This window comes from Cnephaeus nilssonii (genome assembly GCF_951640355.1).
Source record: "Cnephaeus nilssonii genome assembly, chromosome: 8".
NCBI classification, from domain to species: domain Eukaryota; kingdom Metazoa; phylum Chordata; class Mammalia; order Chiroptera; family Vespertilionidae; genus Cnephaeus; species Cnephaeus nilssonii.
Window position 1 is genome coordinate 62,414,889 of NC_137079.1, and position 13,051 is coordinate 62,427,939.

Below are 13,051 nucleotides of genomic sequence, written 5' to 3' on the forward strand. Positions count from 1 at the left end.
TGCGTGTGCGTGTGTGTGTGTGTGTGTGTGTGTGTGTGTGTGTGCTGGACCAATCCCCAGCAACTACCTATAGAAAAGTTTTAGGGGAGTCAAAAGTTACACGAGGATTTTCAACTGGGGTGGGGGGAGGGTGCGTGTGTCTGTGCCCCTAACCTCTGCGCTGCTCAAGGTTCAACTATATATTCTTTAAATGATACAATATAAGGCTAAGGAAAATAAAAAAATCTGATTTTAAAAATAAATAATTTGGGAACTATCATATACCAAAGAATGTGAGAACTTAAAGTTATACCAATTTAAGTATGTTTTTTTACATAAGTGATTTTTAAAATCAATTAAAGAAGCAAAAAAGCAAATCTATTTTAAAAATGAGGCTTTAGTTAAAAACTTTAAATGCCACTAAAATTTGTCAAACTTGTTTTGCCAGTTGATATTCCCAGAAATCAGAGCTCTGTCTGTCTAGCCTGCATTTATACTTAGTCTGGGCATTTAATCTCTCTTTTGATCTTAATTTTGCCATATACTGTAAGTTGTTTTCTAAGGCTTTAACATTAAAAGTTAGTTTCATAAATTGCAAAACCATTTTGTACTATTAGACAACTTTTTTTTTAAACTTCTCAGAAAATACACAAAGGAATAACAAGGACTTAAAATGAACACTGTGATTCTTTACATATGTGTTTCTTTTAAGTTACTTACCTCTTGTGAAAGCTGTGTTACTTGGTCCTTTTGATGTTCCAGGTCTTTTAAAACCAACGAGTTTTGTTTTTCTAACTGAAGTACCCTTCTTGCCAAGTGGACACTAGGCAAATGAAATAAAAAAAAAAATGCTTAGAAAAGGGAATGCTATCTAAAATATTCACAAAGTGTTTGTGTGCTTGAAAACTGACTTACCATTTCTTAATAATGCTAAAATATTAACAGAAAAAATATGCAGTCAAATATTTTCAGATGTCAACAGTAAAGACCAATATTCCAATGCAGAATTTTGAAAGTAACATCAAACTCTCCTTAATAACATAACTTTGACATATTGATTAGAACAGAGATGGATTGTACCCTTGTACATTAAGATGCTTACTTGAAAAGACCACAAGATAGCAATTTACAGCTTTTCTCCATTTTTATAAAAATTCCCCATTTACAAACAAATTAGGCAATTAGTTGAAACAATAAGCTTGCACTTTGAAAAAAGTCAGTGTTTACCTCAGACAACATGATGCATTTTATAATAAAAAACACAACTAAATAGATTTTCTATTGAAAGTAGAGATGGAAAAGATGTGTAAAAAGTGAAAAATGTCTATTATACTGAGTGTAACCTTTAAAGTTAGGTTACCTTTAGAATTTAAAATCACATTACATGTGAAATGTTCCAATTCCACTTTTTAAGACATACTTTTTAAAAAAGTTCAGCTATAAATCCTTTCTCCTAACTACTGGGGAGAAAAAGTGGCATAATTCTTTTAAGAATAACTAATTATGTTGAGAAGACATGTTGCTCCAAAGACCCTCTCTGTAGTTCCAAACACTTAAAAATTTCATATTTATCACATATTCATTTTCTGAGTTGACCTACTAATGCAAAACCTCTTGGGATCCAAGAAGACAGGATGTTTTACCATGATAAGAAATAAAACATTTTCTTTCTAAATAAAACTATAGAACAAAAACAATTCCATTGTATTTTTAAAAAATTATCTTTATTGTTGAAAGTATTACAGATACCCCCTTCCCCCCGCCCCATTGATCCTCTCCACTTATCCCTGCCCCCTCCCCAGGTCTTCACCACACTATAGTCTGTGCCCATGGAGTTATGCATATCTATAATAATAAAAGCATAATATGCTAATTAGACCGGATGTCCTTCCGGATGAAGCCGGGGCTGCGAGGGAAGCCCAGGTCCTGGGTGCCAGAGGGAAGCTGGTGCCAGCAGCTGGGGGAAGGAAGACCTACTCTTGCACAATTTTGTGCATCGGGCCTCTAGTATGCTTATAAATTCTTTGGTTAATCCCTCCCCACCTCCCACCCCTATCCCCACCTTCCCTTTGAGATGTCAGTCTAATATTTTCTAACATCAGATAAAGAAATGCAGACAAAACTCTAAAATAATGGTAAGTATCATCTTACACACCTATTTCTAAGAACTTGTTCTTGTTTTTCCAAATAAAACAGATGAGGTCTGGTAAAAATTCATATAGTACATTAGGTACATATTTAGATATGCTCACATCTAAGTTTCTATCTTTTCAACTGGCATAAGATTTTGCCTTAGCAATTAGCTGAATTTAGAGATGAAAAAGACATAGTCCCTGTTTTTTAAAAAATCATTTTTTATAAAAAATAGCTTTATTGATATAAAGTTTTATTGATATGTAATTTATATACCATGAAGTCAAACCACTTAAAGTTCAATGGTATTTATTATATTTAGAATTGTTCAACTATCACTATAACCTAACTTTAGAACATTTTTATTAGCCCCCAAGAAAATTTGTACCCATTAGCATCACTCCCCATCCTCCCTGCCCAGACCTAGGAAACCACTAATCTACTTTCTTCCTTTACAGATTTTTAAGGTATTTACAGTTTTTGTATACCCCACTTTCTATCCCCCAATCTAAAATATACCAAGTTCTGCCCTCACTGGTTTGGCTCAGTGGTTAGAGTGTTGGCCTGCCGACTGAGAGGTCTTGGGTGCAATTCTGGTCAACAGGATGTACCTCAGTTGCAGGCTTGCTCCCCGGCCCCAGGTAGGGGCAAGTGCGGGAGGCAACCAATCAATGTGTTTTTCTCACATCAAAGTTTCTCTCTCTGTCTCTCTCCTCCCTTCCACTCTCTCTAAAAGTCAATGGAAAATAACCTTGGGTGAGGATTAACAACATTACCACCACCAACAAAAAATATACCGATTTCTCTAAAATAAGATCTCTACAAGCAAAATTAGTCTTAATACTAATTTTATATCACATCAACATTTTAAATCTGTTGATTAGATTATATGTTTGCAAATATCTGTATTTTCTATCATAAGCTTTGTGGGTTTTTTTGGCTAATTTAAAACCTTGACAGTATCTTATTCATATTTTTATTAACTCTCATCCTTCACAAGTGTTAGGAATGTCTTTTCATCTTTGTCTCCCACAAAACTCAGCATTAGGGTCTTTTTGTACATAGTAATTTCTCAATGAAGTTATCTTGAAGGTATAGACCATATATATATATATATTTTTTTTCGTTAATCCTCACCCAAGGATATTTTTCCATTGATTTTTAGAGAGAGTGGAAAGGAGGGAGAGAGACATAAAGAGAGAAACATCGATGTGAGAGAGACACATCAATTGGTTGACTCCCTGGGCCGGGGATCGAGCCTACAACTGAGGTACATGCCTTTGATCGGAATTGAACCCGGGGCCCTTCAGTCTGTGGCCAATGCTCTATTCACTGAGCAAAACTGGCTAGGGCTAGACCATATTTTTGTAATGTTCGGTACAGAAAAACAAACATAGTCAAATGCTCTTACAGATGAAATGGAAGAAAAGTGGATGCAAGAAAATAATGAGATGAAAAGGTCATTCATTACCAGCATTTTGAACTTCTTCAATAACTTGGAGGCATCAAGTTTAAAAATATTAAGTAGCTCATAGGGCTTGGGTGCTTTTTGTTTTGTTTGGAAACTGCATAATGTTCTTATGCAAATATGGTGTGGTACCACTTATCAATGCAAAATATCATGTGACATAAACCACTGAATTCAAGAAATTCTTGGTATGTTGGTACTTAAGTTCTTACATCAGGGCTACCTCCTTCCACTAAGAATTTCCCTGATTTTGGTTGGAGATTCTGAATGAGAAAAAATTAACTGTAAATAGCAGAAAGATAGCTGATGATTTTAAAAATGGCTTATATATGTGTTCCACAGTGTTCTGATTACTAGCTTATAGTACTATTTTATTGAGAAAAACTTTCTAGGAACTGGTGTTGATGGGAATGACTGTTGACTGTGCCTATTGTTATGAATGTTAATGTTATTTATGATGCATAATGGTTATAATGTGAAAAGCATTGGTATAATTGGTCTCCAATTGATCCATTGATCATGTTTTAAAAATTCACTTCCAAGTCAGTTGTAAGACTAGCAAAACACATCTTATAGAAATATCAGAAGTGATATTAAGGTTTCAGGTTGCTTTAAATGACCCATTTAGCCCATAATGCTTGATGGGGGACAATAAAGGAAAGAAAAAAAAAGAAAGAAATAGAAAACAATAACAAGAATAAAATTAATATTGTGAAAATTTTTCTTTAAAAATTATATATTTATGCACATAGAACACCCAGGAAAAACAAGAAGTATAATTTTTGATCATTGTAATACTTACAATTAAACAAAAATGATAAAAATTAGCAACTTTTTTCTTGATCATGAATATCAATGACTGCAGAAAGGCAGGTTGAATTAGAAGAAACATAGTCATTAATTTAATAAGATTTTCACAAACACTTCCTTTTACAAACATTTATTAAAAGCCTATAATCTATACAAGTACTAAGAATACACAATTTCGATCTGGAGGATCTAACATTCTATTGAGGAAGGGGGGCAAATAAAAAAAATTATTGTAGTGTGCTAAATGGTTTGAAAGGGCACACAGAAATAAATACCAATGCTCATCAATCTGGTGAAGAAACAGAGAAATAGCATCCTGGGTAGAGGGAAAAGCATAAGTAAAGAAAGATATGCTGGAGAAAACTGTAAGCAGTATAGTAGTGATGGATAAAACATATGGCACGTAGTGAGGGATATATGATGAATGGCCTTGAATGACAAGCCGAGTTTAAATTTTATCCTTCAGTTGGTTAGGCATGACATGATCATCTCTGCACTTGAGAGAGTCCTTTATCAATATTATGGATGATGGCATAGAGAAGGAAGAAGAATTGAAGCAGCTAGATAAGGTTAAGGTTATAATCTAGACCAGTGGTCTCCAAAAGTAGTTATGTGAGAAATAACCCATTGAAGTGTGGAAAATATTATTTACATTTACTTTACTATTATGTATCTCTAAGTTTTAATTTTCTGTGTAGGTTTCATATTATAATGTACACAATATGTTAAGTATATGTTAATAATTATATTAAATAATTTATAAATACATATTTATTGGTGGGTGCATGCTCATTTTTTTTCTCCAATAGGGATTCACATAAAAAAGTTTGGAGATCACTGGTTTAGGCCAATTTTGTCCAATAGAAATATAATGTAAGCCACACATATAACACAAAAATTTTCTAGTAGCTACATTAAAAGTAGTACAAAGCCCTTATCTCACACGATATAAAAAAATTAACTCAAAAGTAAATCAAAGACCTAAATATAAGAGCTAAAACAGAGAAATAAATCCTCATTAACTTGCATTTGGCAGAGGATTCTCAGATATGGCACTAAAAGCACAAGCAATAAAAGAAAAATTAGATACACTGGATTGCATCAACATTAAAGTTTTGTGCTTCAAAAGACACCATCAAGAAAGTGAAAAGACTACCCATAGAATGGGAGAAAAAATTTCAAAATATATATCTTAATAAAGGATTTGTACCCATAAAATATAAAGAACTCATCAATGAAAAGACAAATTAGAGCATTTACAACAGTGGCTTGCCTATGGAAAGTTCTAAGTAAATGCGTACATACAACTTTCCACTCCTTGTACTGTGATTTCCTCAGAAAGCATTATGACTGAGTTAAAACACATGTGCATTATAATTTTTCAAACATTCCTCTGGAAAGATTGTACAAGTTTAAATTCACATGAACTAGAATAAAATTCTCCAAGTACAGTAATTTTTACTTATTCTGTTGTCTAATATATTCTAAATGCCTTGAATAATACTTGGTACAATAGTTCAGTATTAAACTATTGAATGAATGAACTTTATATAAGACCTCTGTTTTCTTCATACCCTAACCAACACTGGACATCATCAATCTTTAACCCTATAAATAAACAATAGAATATTATGGAAGTTCTTTATTCATGAGGTTAAACATCTTCATATATGTTTGTCAAATATTTGTAATTCTTATTTAATGAGTTGATGTTTATATCCTTTCCCCACCCACTTCAAATCTTACCTAATGGTTAATGCTACTCTCCATCTAAATTATTTAAAAATATCTAGACCTTCTATAATCTCAACTGAGCCAACCTTATTTTCCACTAATGTCTACTTTACTTAATGCCCCACAAATATGTTTTGTATGTTTCTTCCACTATACTTCTGCTGTTCCTCCAGTCTGAAAGAAGATAGGTTATTCAACTTCTTGAGAGCCCACCGTTTCTTAAAGACTCCCTTTAAGTTCCACTTCCTCAATTTCTGACTAGCATCCACTGATCTCTATTTATCTCTGACATAGTGAAGCACTAAATGACATATTTTTAGATGTTTCTTGATATTTTTTTATGTGTGTTCATCTTTTCTCCCCCAATAGATGCCACTTATGTAAAGAGAAGGCTCTTATCTCCTGTAGTATGTAATGAACAGAGTGGACACTCAATACATCTTTCCTAATTGAATTTGTTTTAAGTAAATTTTGTTCAGATGAATATATTTCTAGAAAGCATATTCCAAGGTTACAGAGTGTCAATATTAAAGTACAACTAATGCTCAGCATCTAAGCATTGAACTAGTAATAAGTACCCAAAGTTAACAAGGGAAGGAGGCAAATGTCACAGATACCAATTCACCTCTTCCATGTTCCAACCTTCAAAATCTTTAAATGTGACATATTGTTCTGGTGAGGGATTTGGTGGATTCTGTTTAGAAATCTTGGATATTAGAAGTTGGACGCAAGGAGGAGGAGTTTAGTTTAATTGAAATTCAAAGCAAGACAAATGAAGAATTGCTCAACTGGAGTTTACATCTCCTTAACTACAATTCACATACAATAAAAACAAATCCTTTCCTCTTTATAATGAGTAACTATGGATACAGTCAGGGAAAATAAGTAAAGGTTATTTACTTATCTTTTTGTATAGAACTATTAAACTCCTCAAGAAATCACTGCTTTTACAGGCTATCTACTGAGACAATTAAGTAGGTACAACACACAATTCTTCTTTGCACTTATATTAATTACCATGTGATTTTTACCTGTAAAGATTAATATTCACATAAACTGAATCTAGTACAACAGAGTATGGTTTTGTATTTAAATATGAAACCAAAATTTCACCAGTTATCTGGTAAAATTATTCTGCTAAGACTTAACTCTTAGCTCTCTCATCACTTCTTAACATATAAGTTATTTTCTTGGATCTGTCAATAACAGTCAGTACATCCAATTATCCTACATAATAATAGAGTAATATGCAAATTGACTGTACCTTTGCTACACCCACAAGCCACGCCCACCAGGAAACCATCCTGCCAGAGGCTTTTCCGGCCCTGGGCACCAGTGGGGAGCCTGCGACAGATGGCAGGCAACTGGCGGTCGGCTCCTGCGATCCGTAGCCGGGACGCTGGGGTGCGGCCAAGCCCAAGGCCGGAAAAGCCTCCGCAGAAGGCTTTTCCGGCTTTGGGCACCAGGAGCTCCATCACCAGGACGCTGGGGTGCGGCCGAGCCCAAGGCCTTGGGCACCAGCGGGGAGCCTGCGACGGGTGGCAGGCAACTGGCGGTTGGCTCCTGGGACAACCAGAGCCGCCAAGCAAGTGGTTAGGGGCAATCAGGCAGGCAGAGGGGTTAGGGGTGATCAGGTAGGCAGACCAGTGGTTAGGGGTGATCAGGCAGGCAGAGGGGTTAGGGGTGATCAGGTAGGCAGACCAGCGGTAGGGGTGATCAGGTAGGCAGACAGACCCTCACTGGGCTGGCCCCGCCCCCAAGCAAGCTGTTAGGGGCAATCAGGCAGGCAGGCAGAGTGGATAGGGGTGATCAGGTAGGCAGACCAGTGGTTAGGGGTGATCAGGCAGGTAGGCGAGTGGTTAGGGGCAATCAGGTAGGCAGACAGCCCCTTGCATGGCTGGCCCCACCCCCAGCAAAGAAAGAGGGAGGCCCAGGCCAGCCAAGCCATTGCACCCCAGCCTGTCGCCTGCAGAAGGAGGCCACCGGTGGCAGGGGAGGGGAGGCAATGTTGCACAGATGGCAAGCAGTGGCAGCGGCGGGGGTGGGGCCAGCTTCCTGCAGACCGGGGAAGAAAAGATCCGATAGGCCCTGATCTCAGGCCAGGCCTAGGGACCCTACCCGAGGGGTCCCGGATTGTGAGAGGGTGGTTGGGCTGAGGGACGCCCCCGAGTGCATGAATCTTCATGCACTGGGCCTCTAGTTACATATAATTTCATAAAAATTAGTCCAGCCAATGTGAACATGGCAGACCTCTATTTATATCTAAGATGCCAAAGCACAAGGGAGGACTGATGGTCTGTCCCGAGTCCTTCTATGGTTCTTACTATTATCAAAACTCCAAATAAACAAGTATATTTATTTATACGCTTGCTAATTAGTTATGTGGTCTGAAAGAACACTTGGCTTTTAAATCTTTTTCAGTTTTAGCAGGTCAGAGTTCTATCCCTATAAGCATGGCATGGATAAAGGATTCATAAAAAAGGTGCATCTGTCTGGCTGGTGTGGCTCAGTGGTTGAGCACCAACCTATGAACCAGGAGGTCACATGCTGATTATCTATGTTATATGAGACTTTCCCTAGTTTCTTCTGTAGGTTTGAACTTTCAAGTTGATCATGAAGAGACTAGCATCAACTTTTTAAAGGATTAGCCCTAAAACCAACTCATATGAAATAAGTGCAGGTTTCCCTAAAGATAAAAATGAAAATTCATACATATGAGAACAAAGGTGAAGAAAACAAACTTTTGTTATGCACAAAGTTTGCTAGAGGAAATAAAAGTTTCCCAGAGGAAATAAAAGTGTCTCCGGCTTTATTTTTTCCTGTGTTGGGAAGCTCAGGCAACTGTGAAAATTTCAACTGAAAGCTCTTTATAAAATTAGATAGAAACGTAAATAAAAGGGCTACAGTATGCATTAATCTTGATATTTGAAAGGTTTAAAAACCTAAAGAGAAGTCTCCACATTCAGAGCTTCGAAAACAAATAGAGAAGCACATACTAAGACCATGTTAGTGCCTGGGTGTTACCCAGGTTAAAGAGCATAACCAAAACATGTAACCAGAAAATCTTGTTTGCTATTTTCAAAGTAATCATGACCGAAACAAAAACATTACTTCAGATTTTCAAGTTTAGTCAAGTCAAGAAGTGCCCATTTTATTTTAATCTTCTGTAATTGTATAAGCTCTTTTAACTTTCCACAACCTTGTTCAAAAGAGTTTAACATAATATTTATTGTTCAATCTCTAGTGAAACTTCAAAATGCGATTAACCTTATTTACTAATTATGATGTGCTTAACAGACATTTTGGGTAGTTATTTTGCAAACAAATTTTGAAAAGCGAAATTTGCCACTTCTTATTGGAGATTGGCATTACAGTATGTCTTAAGTTGGGGGGTGGGGGGAGGTAAGAGATCAACCGAAGCACTTGTATGCCTGCATAACCAATGGTCGCAAGAAATGGGGGGTGGGGTGAGGGCATGTGCTGGGGAGTAGGGGAGGCCTGTGGAAGGTAAATGGGGAAGAAAAGGAGACATATGTACTACTATTTGTAATACTTTAAACAAGAAAAAAAAAAAAAGAAAAGAAACTGACTGACAGCAAAGAAAGTGAATTTCAAAACTAGTTTCATGTCCAGGGTATGTCTCTACTAATTATTTCAAGAAGTCTCATTAACATTTTAAAACAAAATTGTTATAAATAAAAACTCAAATTGTGCCTACTTAACGCTTTTGAAGACTGGCTCAAAAATCAACTATGCAATTTACTTTAAGAAACATTAATTGGCATAACAAACTAACATTTACTGAACTCTATGCCAGGCACTCTGTGAACTTTGCATCAATTTTCTCATTTTAATTTCATAATATAGCTTGGGTAGCAATAGGCAACTAATGAAAAATTTCAATGGCTATCCAATTTATTAACAGCATATGGCACTCAAATACAGAAGGCCTAAAAATTAAAGTTTTGGATAAGCAATAAAATTTATCTTTTTAAAGACTGTTCAATGACATAAGAAAATATTCAAGGTATAATTAAAAGAAAAAAATAAAATTATACGTTGTATGTAAGAAAAAATATGTATCTGTATACATTTTTGAATAATATCTTTAGACAGTAGAATTACCAGGATTTTCCTAATTTTCTAAAATAAACATGTATTATTTTTATAATAAGTAATCCCCTCCAATTAGGTGTGATACTAAAATACCTAAATTGGTTGTTGAATATATGAGATTGTAAATCCAATTTAGTATGAATAGAATATATTGTGTACTAGTCAGGAAATAAGTTCTTTTGAAATTTTAATATATTTTGGTATAAACTGAGGTATAATAAAAACCTTATTATGCAAATATTTCATTTGCTGTTCTAACTAAGCTGTTTTATAATATACCTCAAGTTTCTATTGCTTTAATGCCAAATGTGAAAAATATAGATTTTCTCAAAAGCTGTATTGTTTTTACCTTAATTTAAGCAGAGCACAAAGCTATTGACTTCTTCACAAATATCCATTAAGAAATCAAATATGGACTTTGCAAAATTAAAAATGCACCAGACCCTAAACAGCGATCTTCTGTGCCATTGGTCAATTTTGTGCATACAGTAGGCACTCAATAAAAGTTGTTGAATGAATGGGCAAAGGAATGCATAAATGTCCTCATTGCATATCTAGACTTACTTTTCCTTCACTCAGTTTAGATGACCTGAGAAGCACTTCCTCAAAATAACCCTCTGGTTCACCATTAGAAGAATGTCTGGCACCAGCTGGTAGGAGATATTAATAGCATGCACATTAGGCACTTGTTCAAGGCACATAGATAGCTCAGTGATAAAATCTTTAGAAATATTTGGACAGTTAAGATTATTGGAATATGAATCAGTTGTGGTTCCTTAAATCTTCACTCTAAATTTTAAGAAGTTAATATCTGTTTTGGAAATTTTTAAGAAAATAAGCAATACTTGCTTTCAATTTTGGAGGAACTCAGTATTTGGGCTAAAGAAAGAAAGCTTACAATAGCAACATTTTCTTTTTTCTGTGACAAGATTCTTTTGAAGGATTCAGATGCTAAAATAGAGAAGAAAACGGACTTTTTCATTCAAATTTCAATATTTAGTGTTTTAGCGATCATTTACCACTGATAAAGAAATCACTTGTCCACAAACCTACGTTTTTATTTCTCCCTAGGTAACATAATGCTCAAAAAAGAGAGATATGCTGAAAATTACAAAATATAGTAGGTTATCTTTAGTGATCTTTGGAGGGACTTGGGAAAGAAAGGGAATGTGATGGGACTATAACCCACTTTTCAAATAACACATAATTCAGAAATACTTGTATCTTTACCAGACAGAATGAACCAGCCTAGCTACTAATTGATACTTGCTAGTAATCTATACTTGATCTAAATTTTTCAGGTATTTAATTTAACCAGCAAGAGACACAAATTCTAAGCAACTCTTCTCATAAAATGGTCTATATCTTACATCACTTTAGCTAGCCATAGAGACATTTTATTCTCTGAACCATCTTCAAAGTTTCTACAAAAGTACTGATGTTAATTTAAGATGGATTGTTTTTCTTACTTAGCGTGTAACGTCTCTAAAGGTTTGAATAAATTCATCCTATAAAATAAAAGCCCAGCGACCATAATGGCAGAATGACCAGAACAACTGCTTGACCAGTCACTTTGAGGTGCTCTGACCACCTCTTGGTCTCTTCCCGCCCCGGGCCGGCAGGCTCCGATTGCTGGAACCAGGGTGGATGGCGGGGGATGCAGGCGGTACCAGGCCAAGGCCCCCACCCCACCGGTCGCCCCACACACAGAGGCCAACCCGTGGCGGACGTGGGAACAGCTGGCCTCTCGGTCCCTCCCCCGGTCGTCAGGTTCCCATTGCCCGATGGCGAATGGGGAACCGGGGTAGGTGGTGGCAGGGGGCGGGACTGGCGAGCGGCTGAACAGCTGACCTCTTGGTCCCTCCCCCCAGCCTGCAGGCTCTGATCGCCATATGGCGAATGGGGAACCGGGGTGGGTGGCAGGGGATGCAGGAGGTGCCAGGCCAAGGCCCCTACCCTGCTGGTCGCCCCACACACAGAGGGCAACTTGCGGCGGGGGGCAGGGCCATGAGCAGGTGGGACCAGCCGACCTCTTGGTCCCCCCCCCCCCCCCCCCCCCCCCCCCGGCCATCAGGCTTCCATCGCTCAATGGCAAACTGGGAACCTGGGTGGGTGGTGGCAGGGGGAGAGGCTGGCTACCGGCAGCCGGGGAAGATGGCCTTGATCGCAGGCTAGGCCTAGGGACCGTACCTGCGCACAATTTCATGCGCCAGGCCTCTAATATTAAAATAAAAGATAAACAAGCAGCTTTGAGTCCTCAAATACTCAGATGAAGAGACAATTCTACTAGGTATCTACAAGGCAGAGACAGTGGGGAATAAACAAGAACAAGATGTAGTTGCTGACCTTGAGGAACTTTGCATCCAGCTGAAGAAATAATAGGGGAAATGAGTGCTACTGAGTTAAGAGAAATGCTCTTTTGTATACAGTATGAGGAAATCAGATGCTTAAAGGCAGAGATATATACTACTCTCATTCTGTGTAAAGAAGCAGAAAAGGCTGGAGAGGTTGGCCACTTGGAAGGGCTTAGAAGTCGGTAGAAACAATTATACTTGATAATGGTAGTGAAAGGAGGAGTGACATGTTTTTGTAAAGCAGGATGAATTCAGGCGAGCTAAAGGAGGTAGGCATTAGGTCAACTAGACAACTGATTAATATAGTACAGTTTTCTCTCAGTGTACTTTAAGCAGTATCTCACAAGATAACTAATGTATCTTTCAAAAATTTTCTTGGTCTTCACAAAGTCTTTAATACTTTTAATCCACAATACTTGTATTATCTCCATCTGTCTTGATCTCTCTCTTTTATTCT

The 13,051-nt window shown here is 37.0% G+C and overlaps 1 protein-coding gene across 4 annotated transcripts in view; it reads right to left on the reverse strand.

Moving 5' to 3' along the window:
* The window catches only part of PIBF1 (progesterone immunomodulatory binding factor 1), a 213,295-nt gene that overhangs the window by 74,842 nt on the left and 125,402 nt on the right, over positions 1-13,051 (reverse strand). For all 4 annotated transcript variants that reach the window (XR_013813899.1, XM_079779469.1, XM_079779468.1 and 1 more), the window contains exon 14: positions 700-802. Coding sequence is in view for 3 of the 4 variants with exons in the window: in XM_079779469.1 (XP_079635595.1) it covers positions 700-802 (103 nt within the window). In the remaining variant the exon portion in view is untranslated. The remainder of the gene's footprint in view (positions 1-699; positions 803-13,051) is intronic.